Below are 15,921 nucleotides of genomic sequence, written 5' to 3' on the forward strand. Positions count from 1 at the left end.
TAAAGTACATTTTTTATCTTCCTACAAAATGGATTTGGCTACTTTCTTTGCTACGTGTTATTTGGTGTGTGAAATTCAGTATTGTGTAGCCTGGTTCTGCTTTCTATAAATGGCCAACCACTTTGCCTCAAGGGGTACACATAACATTTTAAACAAACTACTCTCAAGAAGCATAAATAAGGTATTGAGTTTGAATTTCTTTCAAATCTGCAGCTAGTTTGCATCATGTGGCATGGAGATGAGAATGGAATGAGCCAACAGACGTGGTTTAAAGTGTAATTGTACAGCTTGTGAATGCTGATATTTGCCTTCTATATTTTTTGTTGCTGCAGATGAACTATGTTGCTGTGGGCCATTTGAAGCCACACTAATAAGTACTGTCACTATAAACCTGTCTTACCTGTTGTTCTCTCCCTCTCTCCTCCTGCCCCCTCCCCCTCCACTCTCTGTAGTGTTTGACCTACTCCTAGCTGTTGACTTGCCATGACAAGCCTCAGGAAAAGTTGCTCAATGTTTTACAAGTAGGAAGAAGGGCCTTGGCTGCAATATCTCAGTCTTAGACAGCACAGCATTCTTTCAGTTCTCCTTCTACCCAAGAGTTTGTTTGCTGCTTTGCTGAGGAATTACATATTCAAATTCGAAGGAGAAGGACAGAAAGACACCATGGGTGAGTGAGTGTTATCGCTTATTCTTATATACTGGTGGGATTTCTTAATGTGTTAATTCGCTCAGCTGTCTGTCTGATTGCATTCCTGTGGCAAAACACGAGGAGCAAGTGCCAAATAATGAAACACTTGATGAATTTTGTGTCTTCACAAATGCTGTTGATTTTTTTTAATACTACTATCATTGATTGTTGCGGTTGACATATTTTAAATTTGGCATGCAAATAAAGCTAAAGCAATGGTATCCACATACCTTTGCATAGACTGACTATTTTTAGGCTACTTGTGTTTGTGGGAAAATTAGGGTAATCTTATTTTTTGTTATGTTGTTATGTTTTTTGTCAGGGAGTGCCAGAAAACCTACTGAAGCTGGCTGACTTCTCTGTAGATTGTTGACTTTTCAGTTCAGTTAGGTTCTCTTATTGCTGCAAGAAAATGCTGACATGAAAAATATGTTTTTCTACTTGTAAGGACTGATTACTGACAGAAGAAAATGTACAATTTATCCCTAATAATTTACATTCGCTCAAATCCAACATCCTTGGGTAGCCTCCACTGCATAGAGGTTTGTCTTAGTTTTGAAATGTCAGGACACATCACTTGTGAAGCAAGTAAACCAGCCTTTGTGCAAAGAATAAAATCTTCTGCCCCATTTACGGCTCCACTGTAGAGGCGCTGGTGCTGGTCGACTTCGAGGGCACCATGGGTGACGAGCTCACAGTGACGATGGGGGATATGGTTAAAAACATTACCAAGGCCAGCGAGGAGGGATGGCTCGAGGGGGAGTTGGGAGGAAAGAGAGGCATCTTCCCTGCCACCTTCGTCAAGGTCTGTTAACACTATTCAGCCCACAGCATTGTACTGTTACTGTACTGTGTGTTTGTGTGCTCATGTTTAAAATATACCTCATTTTGGTTTTTCATTACAGGAGGTGCCAGTCTATTTGATAGGTGACAGCAAAAGGGAACCACGAAGCCTTAGAAAAAGTACAGTGCTAATTACTCTTTATTTTCTCCACTGTTATCAGCTTAGAAAGCATGTAGCTATTCGTACTTTGTCCAAAAAGGATGTGAAGGGTTTTCATTTTAAAGACTACATATTTATTCTAGGGTTATTTTGCATGCAAAGTTTCATCAAAGAATATTTTATGGGCTCAGACTCCTGCCAACGTCTTCATTCATTTTTATTGCCCAACTGTGACATTTATCAGGCAAATACTTTTTTTGCAATACAGTACAATTTTTATCTTTAAAAAATACACAACTGTTTTGTAAGCAGACACCTGTTCTAATATTTACCCACAATGGAGTGCTTTTTTATATTTTGTTGGGAGATGGTATCAGCATCTTGAAATGGTCCACATCATCTTTGGATTGAATACTTCAATCCGGTCCAACTTCTTTGTGTGCAAGATGCAGAGTTAAAATTGTCTTCTGGCATTGCAGCGTCAGGCACATTATGTTACTGTCAGGCAAAAGAGATGATTATATTAGTAGATAATGATTATAAGTGTAATTTTCCTGTTAAGAAAATCTGCAAACATTGCAATACGAACCCATTATCTCAGCTTGCAAGTGAGTGGACGATGGTATCCAAGGTTGTTTTTTTCATATTGTAATTTTTATGGTGTTAAAAATTGTGGTTAGTGTGGTGCATGCATTCAGCAAGACAGTGCAGCAAGCATGCTGACTGTAAATATGTTTACCACTTCCTCACAACACAAATCCTAGATTCAATGTGTGAAAATGGAGCAGATTTCAACAAAGAGTGCCTTTCAGTGGGTAGACATGTTAGAAATGTGAGTGCCAAATGCTTTGCAGTCTCACCATTCTGTTGAGAATTGACTACTCTGCTAACTAACTAAACAAAACAACGTTATTGAGCTCTTCTCTCCATCAGCATTACCAATAGATTATGAAGTTTATGTCGGTCTGTTGATGTGGTTGGTGATTCTTTGTCTTTCCAGCGAAGAAGATGAAACAGACAAGGAAATGCGAGGTAGCGTTTCCCTACAGCCCTATGAATAAAGATGAGCTGGAGCTGGTTGTTGGTGAGACTATAGAGATCATCAAAGAGGTAGATTCCCTTCTTATTACTGCTCAAACATTCACATTTGAACTCAAAAAACCAAACAGTGATGCTCTTCAAACAAGATATGGTAGTCTACTGTTGCCTGTAAGTAAGCTATTTGCCTGCTGCTTGCTGAAGCTGCTTGGTAGCCAAACCCTTAGCACTGTATGTAAATCAGGGAGTTGGTGAATGTTTGCTTAGCCAATCTTCTCTGGGTAAATAAAAGGTCGTTTTCAAAAGGCATTCATTGATTGTTTGGATATGACATTCCCTTTATATTTGGCCTGCCAGGCTTACAAGCATGTTTCCTGGACAAATTACAGCTTTACGGAAATGCATGGGGACTGATTTGACTAGTTCTGAGAGTTCATGCCATCAAGTAATCAGATCTTAAACACGCTGATCGTTATCTCTGAAATGTATGCTTGGTGAGAGTATGAAAGCCAAAGTGTTTTATCATATTGCTGAAGTGTAGCCATGAAATACTTATTTTGTCTTTAAAATGTTTTGTTTCGTCTTGCTGTCTCTCCTTTACATAACGCAACAGATTGAAGATGGGTGGTGGATGGGGATTAAAAATGGCCAAGTGGGAGCATTTCCATCAAATTTTGTCAAAGAAATTTTTGTTTCCCCTAAAGGTGGGTAAAACTAATGTTTACTTTTTTTGGTTCCCTTTTCTGTATGTCTAAACAAACAAAAAAACCCCCCAGCAGAACTCATTATTGGTTATACTCTATTTACAGACAGCAAGCAGAACGAGGGCAAAACAAGACCCAAGCTAACTGATGCAGTGTTCAATAAGGAGGTACGTAATGCAGAAATTATGCTTCTGAAGCATTTGAACTGTTTACCTTTGTCTTAATGTACTTTTGTTTTTGTCCTCATGAAGATATCTCAAAGAGCAAGTGTGAGAAACAAAGCCAAAAATGGTAAGAGCACATGTTTTTCTTAAAGTCATCATAAGCTGCTATAAAGCATTTGCTAGTTCTTAAACCCTCATTTTAAACATTGTTTCTATATTCTATACAGCAATTCAAAGCAACTAGACAGTCTTTATAGTCTATTTATAGCCAGAAAGACAGTCGACTTTTGACAAGTGGTAATTCCTGAACTTTTACCTGAATGGTTGGGTGGGGTGATTAATCACTGTACAGAAGGTTACATCAGAGTGGAAAATCCTTCTGGGATCAAAGTTTACAACTTTTATATCCAGTGTGTCACAACCGCTTTCCGGTTATTATGCAAGTTAGTAATGTTAAGGTTGTGTACAAGAACGATAAGATTAGTCATAAATTTTGACACCTTGTATTCTTGTCACACATGTGATATAATGCTCAGGTTCCATGTTACCATGTTATTTCTTCCATTACGTCTCCTCAGCTGTGGAGTATTGTAAAGTCATGTTTGACTACAAGGCCAAAGCGGAGGATGAGTTGGAACTGAACAAAGGAGACGTTGTAGTGATACTGAGAAAGGTCTGTGTCCATTGTATTGTCCATTGTGTTATTTTCAGGCAGTGTTTCGAACATGTCTTCCCACAGTGTCATGCTTTTAACATACCGGTATTCATAAACTCCTCAGGGTGCAATATCTTTTCTTACAAAAGTAGTTGCAGGTGTACCATATTGTTCATCCAACACAACCAGTTTTATGGAATTCATGTGTCACGGTGACCAAGATGGCGCATGTTTGTTTTAATGACACAAATATGGTAGCTGCCCAAATCATATGTTACCACAGAAAAAGATTTGACATACCCATGATAAACTGATAATAAGGCAGCCATGTCTTGCTTGACCGTTTGGTAAACTCTTGTGCAGCAATTTCACGTCCCAAAGGACATGGCTATGTTTGAACTTCTAATGCGACTCTTTAATCTCCATCTGAAGGAAACAGAAGATGAAGGCTGGTGGGAGGGAGAGATTAACGGACGCTGTGGCTTCTTTCCTGATAACTTTGTCATGGTGATACCACCAATGGACAGTCTGCAAGTGAGTGGACTGGACCTTCCCAATATTCAAGATATTGAAGATTTGACAATTGCATTATGCTACCATGAAGCCATGGACAAGCTTTATAGTAATTCAGATCTTACATACTTTATTTTTAATTATTTTGAAATACTCAAAATTCAAAATACGTAATGCCTATTTGTTTAGCAGCTCGCTGTTGCGGTCTTACTTTAGCAAGTGTGCAGCCAGTATGCAGTGAGTCAGGGTTGTCTTTAACATCCTCTGCTTTGGAATTACTCACTGAAAATTCCCTTAGTGGAAAGATTTCGTTAAATAGACATGCCTTTAATTCACAAGGGGACATACTTGCCAACCTGTTGAGTTTTCCATTTTTCCTCCTCTAGTCTGGGACCACAAGCCAACCGCCTACACGCAACTTAAACAAGAAACTCTCAGGTAAGAGAACCGCATGCATGTTGTATTGAACAAATGCTGTTTAACATTATAGAGTGGGGAGCTTTAGGCTATATGTTTAAGAGGTTCTCTTCTGCCTCATGGCTTCTGGCTGCAGTGTGTTGCCAGTTTGGACTGTGATGGACTGTTGTTTTAGTAGATGGAGAAATTGGCACCAATATTGGTTGGATTTTCAGTATGTGGTATAAAAGCAGCCAAAATGGCTCCCTTTTCAATGTGCTGCTGAAGCAACTTAAAGCCCTTGTACAGTTCTATATATTAATTCACTACACTGGTTAAACATTCACTTCTGTTCCTTCCAGTACATTTACACAAGAACCAACCGTACTTAATTACGGTATAATAATACGTATAATTACTTGTCCTTCATATATTTACTTGAGTATTTCCATTTTATGCTACTTTTTCCCTACAATTTGGTTGCAGCAGCAACATTACAGTAATTGTTACACATCCAAAAAGACAATACATATGATTCTGAAGTAGCCAGTCTGCAGAATGAGTATTTGTGGTATAATTGTTATATTGTGATGCAGGCATGCAAACTGGTCAGGGGTAAAAAGGCGAGAAGGATACGCAAGCAGATAAACATGCAGAAACGTTGTCAGAGGGGTCTGTTTAAACGAACATGTTTGTATAGATAACTTGCAATTGTGTACTGCAAAAAGGGTAAGACACCAACATGCAAGGGCGTCACAGTGTGTTAAATAAGCAGTGGGGACATAAGGGCTCAGATTAGGGGTGTGACAATGCACTGAGCTCACGAGAGGAGATGATACACGATATTGGTGTCATGAGAACAAGACAAGATGATATTGCCACTACTTTATAGAAAACAATTAATACTGAAATATGAGTTGGGCCCCGTGACCCTGTACACAGGATAAGTACAAATACTGTCTAGAACTCAGCTGCCAGGCTTTTAACCAGAACAAAGAAATATGACCACATTTCCCCTATTTTAGCTTCATTACACTGGCTCCCAGGATGTTTTAGAATTGACTTTAAAATTCTATTGATCACTTTTAAAGCTCTTCATGGCCTCTCGCCTTGTTATATTTCTGAACTTTTAGTCCCATACACACCAGCACGTACCTTGAGATCCTCGGACAGAGGTCTGTTGTCTGTTCCAGAGTCTCGACTGAAAACTAAAGGGGACAGAGCGTTTGCTGTCAGGGCCCCGAGGCTCTGGAACAGCCTGCCCGAGGAAATCAGGTTGGCTGAGTCAGTGAACTCTTTTAAGTCCCTTCTTAAAACATACTTTTATAGGAGAGCCTTTCCCGATCTTATTTAACTTTATTTTATCCCTCTATTTCACTTATTTTATATTTATCTTAAACGTGTATTTTAGTTTTTTCAGTGTTTTCTTGCTTTTATCTTGTATTGTTTGTTTGTATTGTCTATACACTTGTTAAAGCACTTTGTAACTTGTTTTTGAAAAGTGCTCTACAAATAAAGATTATATATTAATAATAATAATAATAATAATAATAATAATAATAATAATAATAATAAGTTGACGATGGATGGATGGATATATGAGTTGGGGAGGTCGGGGAGTCCTCCACCAGAGAAATCTGAGCATTAAACATTAAATTTCCTGTATTATGGTAAAATTTCTGCAGCAATTTCCTTAAGGTAATAATAATTTATAGTGGAAATGTTTTTATTTATTTAACAGGGAAACACAAAATTCAGGTGGCAGGTGACAATTGAAAATCTAAAAATATAAGAGAATGGAAAACTGGGTCAAGAAGTTGTTAAAGTTACTGACTGGTATGTGTGCGTTTTGGGGTCATTTTATAATTAATAGCTTGATTTTTTTTAGTTTAAGTTAAATAAATAAATAAGTGCAAATTAACTTTTCACAAAAGCATTTTCATTTGTTATTTAACATTTCTGGTTGTAACAAACGCTTTCAAAAAGTGGTGGGGACATAGCACCAGCGTAAACACCAGTGCTGACGTTTTTATCCTGCTGACGTTAGCCTACCTTATATGTAGCCTACTGTGCTGCCTCTGGTCTTCATAAATGAACAATTAGCTTAACTGATATTAATGGTTAATAACAGTGGCCAAAGTTATAAACTTAACAACTGTATCTGACAGGACAGTTATTATTGTACCTGCAGCTGTAAATTTGCAAAGCTCATGCCAGAGTGGAATTGGTAGATATAACCACCAACCTACTCCCCCCCCCAAAAAATAAAATCTCATCGGATCTGCACAAATCACGTAGGTGAGCCATTTTGGTCTCAAAATGGCAAATTTTGCCGAAAGGTGAGGAGTTTGCATGCCTGATGATGCCAATACTTACTTTTGAAGTCTGTTTTTGTGGCCCATTTCCCCATTAATGCACTATAATAAAATACACACACACACACACACACACACAGTGTCGTACTGTGTGATATCCTATATTTTACAGGGAAACTATAAGACAATTTAAACTTTTGGCTTATTTCAGATTGCTGCTTTTGTGCAGTTAAGAGTTTTTTAGGATTGTTAACATTTAATCATCATGATATTTGACAATGATATTTCTCAGTGGTAGATTTTCTTTGTAAAAGTTTAAATTACTTTAAGATTTCTAAATTGTTGATGTATTCTCACAGTTATTGCTGCCGAAGTTCCACCGGAAAGTTTGGTGATTAAAAAAAGGAGCAAGTGTGCATTAACGGCCTTTTAAATAAGATACCACACAGAGCAGGATGTGGCTTCTTGTCAATCTCAGCTGAGGAGTGCAAGTTGCAAATTTGCAGACAAATGAGCAAAAATGTCAACTTTGGAACTTCAATTCTTCCCTTGGCTGGTAATTCAAAATGCATCAAAACAGTTGTGGTTGAACAACGGGTGAAACGGTTCCATACAAGATGCTCAGCTATTCAAAGATGTCACCAAGAACTGACTGAATTGTAGCGCTTACAATTTGCATTGCATTATACTCATTACAGCATTTTTTCCCCCCACTCAGTATCACTCAAGAATTTTACAGGAAGTCTCAGACTATAGTGTGATGGGGGATGGTTAGACTGGTCACATGACACAGTTCAGGAGTCTTGGAGGAAATGAGGGGGTGGGGGGACGGAGGAGAGTTCTGTCAGAGATTTTCACAACCAGCACAAGAAGCACCACTTGGGCTACTACTGCTGTATGGATGGTTTACTTGAGAGGGAATGTTGCACAATGATTTGAACAATTAAGGTAGGCTTCCCATGTTCTCATTCAGTCCGTTATGCATCTCTGAGTTCTAACCGATATGCTCTTTTTTTTAGGGCTATGCATTAGAGCAGTTTTATTTCTTAGTTTTGTGCTTATATTTCTTTAGCAAAGCTGTAACCAGGTTCCTCAACCGCTAGTATGTGAAATAAGCACTTGACTTGCATGGCAAACAGGAATCTCACATTACCTTCAGTTCGCTGAGGCTTTCTAATTCAAGCATCCAATTTCTGTCTCCAAGGCAGAGTCCCCTCAGGGGCTGTGTTTTTTCCATGAGCTGAGCTAGAGTGACTTTCCCTGATGAACTTGTTGAGACCCCTGGGAACTGTTACTGCAGTGCTACTGCTTCAGTGATGTGCAAATCTTCACCTTCCCATGCAACTGCTCATAAACTAGATTACATTTTATCCATTAAAAGACCAGCAGATTCCCCCCCCCCCCTCCACCACATTAAACCATAACACTTTCTGGGATAAACAGATGCAAATTCATGAATAAAATAAGCCAGTGGGTTTTTACTGGCAGTATTGTAGTTCTCCTAAGTCATGTCAATGAAAACAATAATACATATAAATTAGCTTTCATCTATGGGGGGCAGATTTGCTGAGCATGCATGCTAAAAAGACGACAACCTGCACTATATTTATATCATACACACAATGACACAGGAAATGCCCTGCAGATTGAGAGCACCTTCAAAGCAGTTGCTTAAGGTGGCGAATGAAGTCAAAGTGACAATATTTGTCTGAAAAAATCCCAATCCCACTGCTTCATTGCAATTCTATAATTTTAAGATTACCAAATAACATACTTTTAATATTTTATCTAAAGTGCAACTGTGCTATTTACATACCAAATACAACTTTGTGGTAATGGTTCATTCACTACTACTGTTTCAGTGAAGACAGAGGCCTCAGCGATGGAGAAAGGCGGTACAGCAAAGGCAAAAGGTATCAAAGGCAGTGGCTTTTACTATACTTACAGCATTCCTTTCAACGCTAAATAATTTTGGGGAGTTGCTTTACAGATGATAAACCAGAGGCTAAGGACCTAAGAAGCAATCCTCCAACCAAAGTCAAGCTGCCATCCATCATCAAGCCCAGCCCGCCTCCAGTCAAAGACAAACCCAACAAGGTTTTACCCAAGTAAGTGATGCCAATGCATCTGTGATGTTGTGGCTCACAACTAATCTCCATGCAAAACTACTAAAGACACATAAGAGAATTTGTCTTCTAACTCAGGGACATCGTGATTCATTTGCAACCTTTCTAAAGAAAAAATCCTTGAGGAAATGTCAGGAACACTTTCTCCTCTTTGGTCTGGCACCGGCAGCAGAGCCTTTAGATGTTAAAGGTTTTAGCTGCTGCCACCAGTTGCCATGGTGTCCTTTAAGAAGAATGCCAGGATGCCCGACCTTTAGTGGCTCAGTGGAAACTCTGGGATGAGTCAGATTGGGCCTAAACAGTAGAGAGCAGCCCATTTCCTGTTTCCTGAGCAAAATGCACACAAATAGGCACACACACACATACACACACACATCTGAGAAAACAAAAACGGCCCTGTCTTGAGGGGGCGGCTAATGGAGAACATGCGTTTTCTGAAAATTTGTCCAAGCAAATGTGTTTGGAAGGGATACCTTTTTTAAAAGCTCAGTCTTCCAGGCCTTTACCTCAAGGCTGATTAAACCTCATACCAGATCTAACTAATGCATTAAAGTAATTAAAACTGTGACTCTGGAGATTTTTCACCAATGCATGTTGGCTGTGAAAGTGAAAGATATGCCATGCTCTGCACCTGCACCCATCAGAGCTTAGGAAACTGGAAACCACATTCAAAGTTGTTTTTTTAATGTGATCGACAACCTGTGCACCACAGTTTACTTTCACCAAATATGTTTTCATTTCTATCACAGGATGACACAATTTCAAATCTTATAAAATTTTACTCTTATTTTCAGTAGAACTAATGGTGATGTGGCTCCTGTTTCACCAAAACAACCAGAGGAGAAAGAGACAGACCAGTTTGATGGAGTGGAGTTGCAGACTGAAAAGCTGAGTCATCCTACAGCAAACAGAGCCAAACCCCCGCACAGGAGACCCCCATCAGGCCTGGCTACAGGAGTCCACGTTAGTGACAGACTCTTTGAGTCATTACTTTATTTTAACAACTTTTGGCAGAAGTGTGAACACTATAGAAGTGAAGAATTGCACAATGGATGCTTAACTGAGGCAGGAATCACTGACAATCTGTAGATGACAACTTGAGATTATCACTGCAACAATGAGGAAACTCCCTACTTTATCTTGTACATACTTGACAGGTAAAGGTATTTACATTTCTGTCATACAGTGGAGATAATAGACATTCTTCAGACAGAACTGAAAACATTTAGTGGCGCCTTGCATTGACAGGGTCCTTTTGTTCTTTAGTGGTATACTTTCATGCAGTCCAAATGGAGTGACGTATTTCCATGTCAAAAGATTCTCAGCACAACAATCACAGAAATGTAGGAAAACGATGCCATGAGAAATGACTTTTCAAGACTATTTCCCAGACTTATGCATTTTCCACTAAAGTTCAGCAGTCATAAAAAAGAAATCATTGTAGGAGAGAAAAAGATAACAATGTCTGCACTTGCACTCTAGATCATAATGAAATGTAGCCACAAGATGTGTCTGAGCAAGAGAAAACACCCTAGTGCTAGACGCATACTCACACACCCACTTCACACTGACAGAAACAAGTTTGGGCCTGATCTCTATGGGTTATTAAAAGCAATGAAGGCATGTATTCCTTTTATCCTTGTATGGTTTGTACTTGACTGAACAAAAGACAGACCTAATTGTTAAGTTGGCATGGTGTTAGCATGAGAGATCCAGTGTTTCCCATACATAGGCTTTACTTGGACGGGTCACCCAGGTAGATTAACAGCCGCCCAAGTAAATTTGGCGACCCATTTTAAAATAGTTTTTGGTTCGTTAGCTCCCCCCACGCTGTAAATGTCGGAGACCCATCTTCAAAACAGTTATTAGCAAGCATGTAAGGCGCTAAAAAAGGTAGCCTACAACATCTGTTTTGCCGAATTATGCAATTCACTTCTTAAGGTTCTTTTAGGACACTGCTGTTCACATTGTTTGAATGAGGTTAATGCCAGATGTTTTTGCTGAGTCTGAAGAAATGGTGATTTTACTAAGTCTAATCATATTAATCATTTATAACTATTGATGAACCCCATAAAGAATATTATAGCGTTCTCGGCAGGCATGCAAAATTCGGCATAACACCTGTGACAGTCGACTGCCCCCTCCCCACCCCCCCACCCCCCCACCCCACACATACACACAGTTACACTGTCAATCTGTGGGAAACGCTGAGATCTTAAGGCATGTGACGATTTATTTTTAGCAATGATTGCTATAAAAAGGTGTGGCTTATGCTCCTTTGCAGGCCAAGAATGCCACTGACCAGACAGAACCAGAAGTGTCAGCAAAAAAGGCCCAGACAGAGAAATTCCCTGGCTTGCAAAAGGTTTGGGACATTGACTGCTTTCTAGATACAATACAGCACGTGTTATTTATGATGAAACCTCAGTCCGAGTTTAGCTCTGCTTCAGTAAAGAAATCAACAATATTGTGCACTGTGTATTTTACATTTTAATTTGATGAGTAAATATTTTAGCATAAAGCCAAGGAAATTCAGTGGTCTGTGCAATGCCATGCCACCTAATTCATTGCAGAGTTCAGAACATGTCCTGTCATCACCTGCAAAGCCTGATCAGCAACCCAGGACGCCGCCTCCAGTTCGACCAGCACCACCTAAAGTGGTTGTGGATGGCAGAACTGTGGCCCACAAAGAAGAACCAACTGTGCAAAGCCTGCAGGCTGAGATCAAAGAGCTGAGGATGGCTCTGGAGCTGCTACAGACACGACACGAGTAAGTACTACTCATTTGTAATATGGGTGTGTTTAAAACCTGAGCAACCAATTTCATTTACCCGAGGTGTTTAAAACAAAAGTAAAGCTATTGTATGTTTTTTTTTAGTCTTACCTTGAATTACAGAGAGGGACTTCATAACCTTAAAGTTTCCCATCTTCCCTAACTGAGAAGGCATAGACGGACCTAAATTAATTTCTGGTGTTTGTGGGCACAAGCACAGACAGGAAGTGACTAATCAAAGCCTAAAAGAGAAATACAAACTGTACACTAAACATGTGCTCCATTTAGGGAGAAAAAAAAATCTGGACTGAACAATGTTAGATCTTTTGCATCTCTCTCTCTCTCTTTGATTTGCTTTTCATATGGACACATCACAAAGGCCTGGCTGGTAAACATGAGCCATGCTGTGTGCAGTTGTAAACACATGATTTCCTGGCCATGGCACTTCAAAACCCCTCGTCATGTGATTCCAACCAGAGCAGCTTGGTTGAGTCTACAGGGTCAAGTATTTTGAAAATGCGTTTTTCCATTTTTGCCCAACAGCACTACATGACCCACAACACAATCCTCCTGAAGTTGTTTCTTACTGTATGTTCACCCATATGTTAACTTTTATATGGTAATGCCAGTAATCAAGCTAGGAACCCTTATCGCCCAGTTACCAAGCAACATTATCATTCATTTGGAGTCGCGTTTCTGGCCACCTGATGAATGTCAACTGTTTAACTATTTTTGGTCTCTACCAACTCCCAAGGGAAATATCTGGCTCTATCTAGCATCTGCTAAATGCTTCAATATTTTTACAAGCTAGTGGCACACAATGTATTTTTCACCACTGGTGCTTCATTAGAGTGATGGAAAAAAAGGCCACTTCTGTCTAATTCATGCTCACTACAAAAGTAACATTCTAAAGTCATATACCTTCATTTATTCATTTGACTTGCAGTGTACATCTTGACCTATTTAGACACACCCAGGTCTGCAAACTCCTCTTTTTGTTTGTCTCTTTTGATCAGACAAGACATGCAGGAAGTGAAAGAAGAACTGAAGGAGGAGAGAAACAAACGACTAGCGCTGCAGGTCAGTGAGGCGTGCCTTGAGTTTTGCATGCATTCACACTTACTGGCTGCTGCATATTGCCACAAGAAATAATCCAGAAATTGTGGTCACAAGGACATGGCTGTGGTTTAATTCATTGTTAAATAATGTCTTTTCCATACAGGACGAAGTGCACAGTTTGAGGATGAAGCATTAGTAATCCAACACAGACTGAGACTGAGCTGCCTGCCTGCTCATTGTGCCACGCAGGCTCTCATACTGCAAATTTAAACAAGATAAATATTTTTCTGGCATGGAATGGAGATGGAGAAGACAAGTGTGCTCTCCCACTGCAGACACAAGCGAGGGCTAAATGAGAAAGTTTAGTTGAACATTGGACCAAGCTAATTCTGCACTGGACCAGAGAAGCATGATCCTTCAAAAGACTTTTAAATGATGTGCTGTTAAAATCTTTACATATTTGAATGCTGGAAATCAAATATTGGTTGTCAGTAGGTTACGTTTGGTAGCAAATTAATGTATTACATTGTTCTGTTTCAACTGTCACCTTTATTACTTTTATAATAGGTTTTACTGTGCATTTACAATAATTAACATTTACATAATTACTGTCTCAGCAGAATATGAAATATTGTGATGTCTTTTGCAAAGACCTCAAATATAATTTTAGATCATCCAAAGGGGCATTGCTACCAGAATGTTAAAAGATGAAATACTACTGTCAAAAACATGGCTTAACATGCAGGCAATTTTTTTTCACCAGAATGTAATACTGCATTATTCCACTGGAGGGCACTGTATTACTATTCTACATAAAGAAGTGCTAAACTTGTGAATGCTAAGATTGGTGGAAATTGCTTGGCACAAGTGACCTCATAATAGAAAGCAAAAACATTTCTTTCAGATGAGTAAACGTGTAAGCAAATGGTTGATGTTGGATGGTGCTTTCCTGAAAATGTGCCATTGAACCGCTTCAGGGGCTGTACAGATTTTGTGGTAAACTGCATTTTTTTGCAGTTAAGTGGAAAAGGCATCCAGTGTCACTCGAGAAAAACTGACTCACTCTGAAAACTCAGAACACTGTGACTCATGGCGATGGATGTAGAGAACGTGGGAAGAGAATTAATGAGAAAAAACAACCACCATAGGCAGAGCTATTTAACTTGACTAAATTTGGACTACGGCATCTTCAGAGTAACGCGTATAGATTTGGTTTTGGCTCCAAATGGTGTCGGCGGCGGTAGTGTGCTCCTGTCTAAGCCTACTAGTGTTGCCCACTGTAGCGCACATCTGGAGGACATCTGGAACTCATCAGGAACCGGGTGCTTCTGAAACTGCCATGGGAACATACTATTTTTAAAAACTGTGTTGAATAATCATTAAGGGTATCTTCCCTCTTGGACAAGGGGTGAAATAAATGAAAATAAAACAAACAAAAAGGGTCGATTGATATTGCAGATATTTCTGAACTTTTGAAAGATATGAAAAATGAATATCCTTTCTGTAAAGCCCTGCAAACACAAGTAAGATTTTTACTTTTTCCACTGAGGGACCTCTAAAATACTCAATAATGTAAGTGATGACAGGTGCTGCTTACACTACAAAAACTCCTATAAATTGTAAAACACAGCTTTTATATATATTGACTCACTAGGAATAAATACAGTACTGTATGTCTCTAGATTACAGCACAGTGCACATCAATATAGGAGGGATTTAAGACAAGTAAGATGGAAATGCTGGGGAGTGCTGAAAACTGAAGCATTTGAGATGAGAGGTCAAATACTAAAAAAAACCTCCCTGTTAAAATTAGAAAAAGGAGAAAGAGGGGATGAACCGACAAAGAACAGCTCGCCGCTCTCAAAGAAAGGCACTGGACAGATGCAGAAACAAATCATATGCATGGGAAATGGCAATAAATCTCACATAGGCCTAGTAAAAATGTTATTTTAATATGGAGCACACTGAGTGGAATAAAAAGGCAGTCTTAAAGTACTGCTTATATTCTGTTGGTCATTATAAAAAGTGTGATTAACTATTTAAAGTGGTGGTTAAATAGCATGAATGTGTCTTTAGATGTTATTATCTGTAAAGGCTGTTTCTGGAATCAGCCAAACAACCACAAAAGACCATCCATACTATGATTGTCTTTGTAGAGATCTTTCCCACGTTGTGTTGTGGTTCAGATTAATGGCTTTCCTTAACTGGATTTCCCTCATGTTGATGTTCATTTAATTTTTATTGCTGTATTGTTTCATAACTGCATAATTACCACAAGGGTAAAATATGTTGCTTCTAATTACATGTGTGTCTTGATTACATCCTGTAAAAGGAAAAAGACTCTCTTCAAAATATTGAATCGTGGGCCTAGTAAAAGATATTTTGGGTCATATACTTGGAGGTAGACGCCATTCGCAAGAAGTTTATACATAGCTACTTCAAAGAGTCCACACCATCAACGCCACTGATTTCTGAAAGCCCATGACCACATGAAAGGCTTTTTCCAAGACCTCAACAGAGAAGACTTCATTGTGGGCTCCATCTGAA

At 39.1% G+C, this 15,921-nt stretch overlaps 1 protein-coding gene across 5 annotated transcripts; it reads left to right on the plus strand.

Moving 5' to 3' along the window:
• The first annotated feature begins 523 nt into the window (after window positions 1-523).
• On the plus strand, window positions 524-14,300 carry sh3d21 (SH3 domain containing 21). Of its 5 annotated transcripts, XR_006824614.1 has the most exons (18): window positions 524-667; window positions 1,336-1,493; window positions 1,594-1,651; window positions 2,632-2,741; window positions 3,283-3,373; window positions 3,479-3,540; window positions 3,625-3,664; window positions 4,116-4,210; window positions 4,625-4,726; window positions 5,092-5,143; window positions 9,279-9,329; window positions 9,407-9,524; window positions 10,337-10,505; window positions 11,827-11,907; window positions 12,116-12,312; window positions 12,695-12,820; window positions 13,332-13,395; window positions 13,538-13,583. XR_006824614.1 is itself a non-coding variant. In XM_046046150.1 (17 exons), the coding sequence occupies exons 2-17, from the start codon at window positions 1,368-1,370 to the stop codon at window positions 13,568-13,570; spliced, it is 1,449 nt and encodes a 482-aa protein (XP_045902106.1). In that variant the 5' UTR covers window positions 524-671; window positions 1,336-1,367; the 3' UTR covers window positions 13,571-14,300. The 5 variants fall into 5 exon arrangements, 4 of the variants coding, with proteins under 4 accessions (XP_045902106.1, XP_045902103.1, XP_045902105.1 ...); XM_046046150.1 differs by lacking the exon at window positions 12,695-12,820 and having other exon boundaries at window positions 524-671; window positions 13,538-14,300; XM_046046147.1 differs by lacking the exon at window positions 12,695-12,820 and having other exon boundaries at window positions 13,538-14,300.
• Window positions 14,301-15,921: the final 1,621 nt, after the last annotated feature.

Source organism: Micropterus dolomieu, linkage group LG03 (assembly GCF_021292245.1).
Source record: "Micropterus dolomieu isolate WLL.071019.BEF.003 ecotype Adirondacks linkage group LG03, ASM2129224v1, whole genome shotgun sequence".
Taxonomy (NCBI): Eukaryota; Metazoa; Chordata; class Actinopteri; order Centrarchiformes; family Centrarchidae; genus Micropterus; species Micropterus dolomieu.

Excerpts from the sequence above, each read along its gene's own strand:
- sh3d21 (XM_046046147.1), top strand. Across the intron at positions 2,742-3,282 it reads CTATAGAGATCATCAAAGAG|ATTGAAGATGGGTGGTGGAT; the intron begins GTAGATTCCCTT and ends ATAACGCAACAG. Across the intron at positions 5,144-9,278 it reads CTTAAACAAGAAACTCTCAG|TGAAGACAGAGGCCTCAGCG; the intron begins GTAAGAGAACCG and ends CTACTGTTTCAG.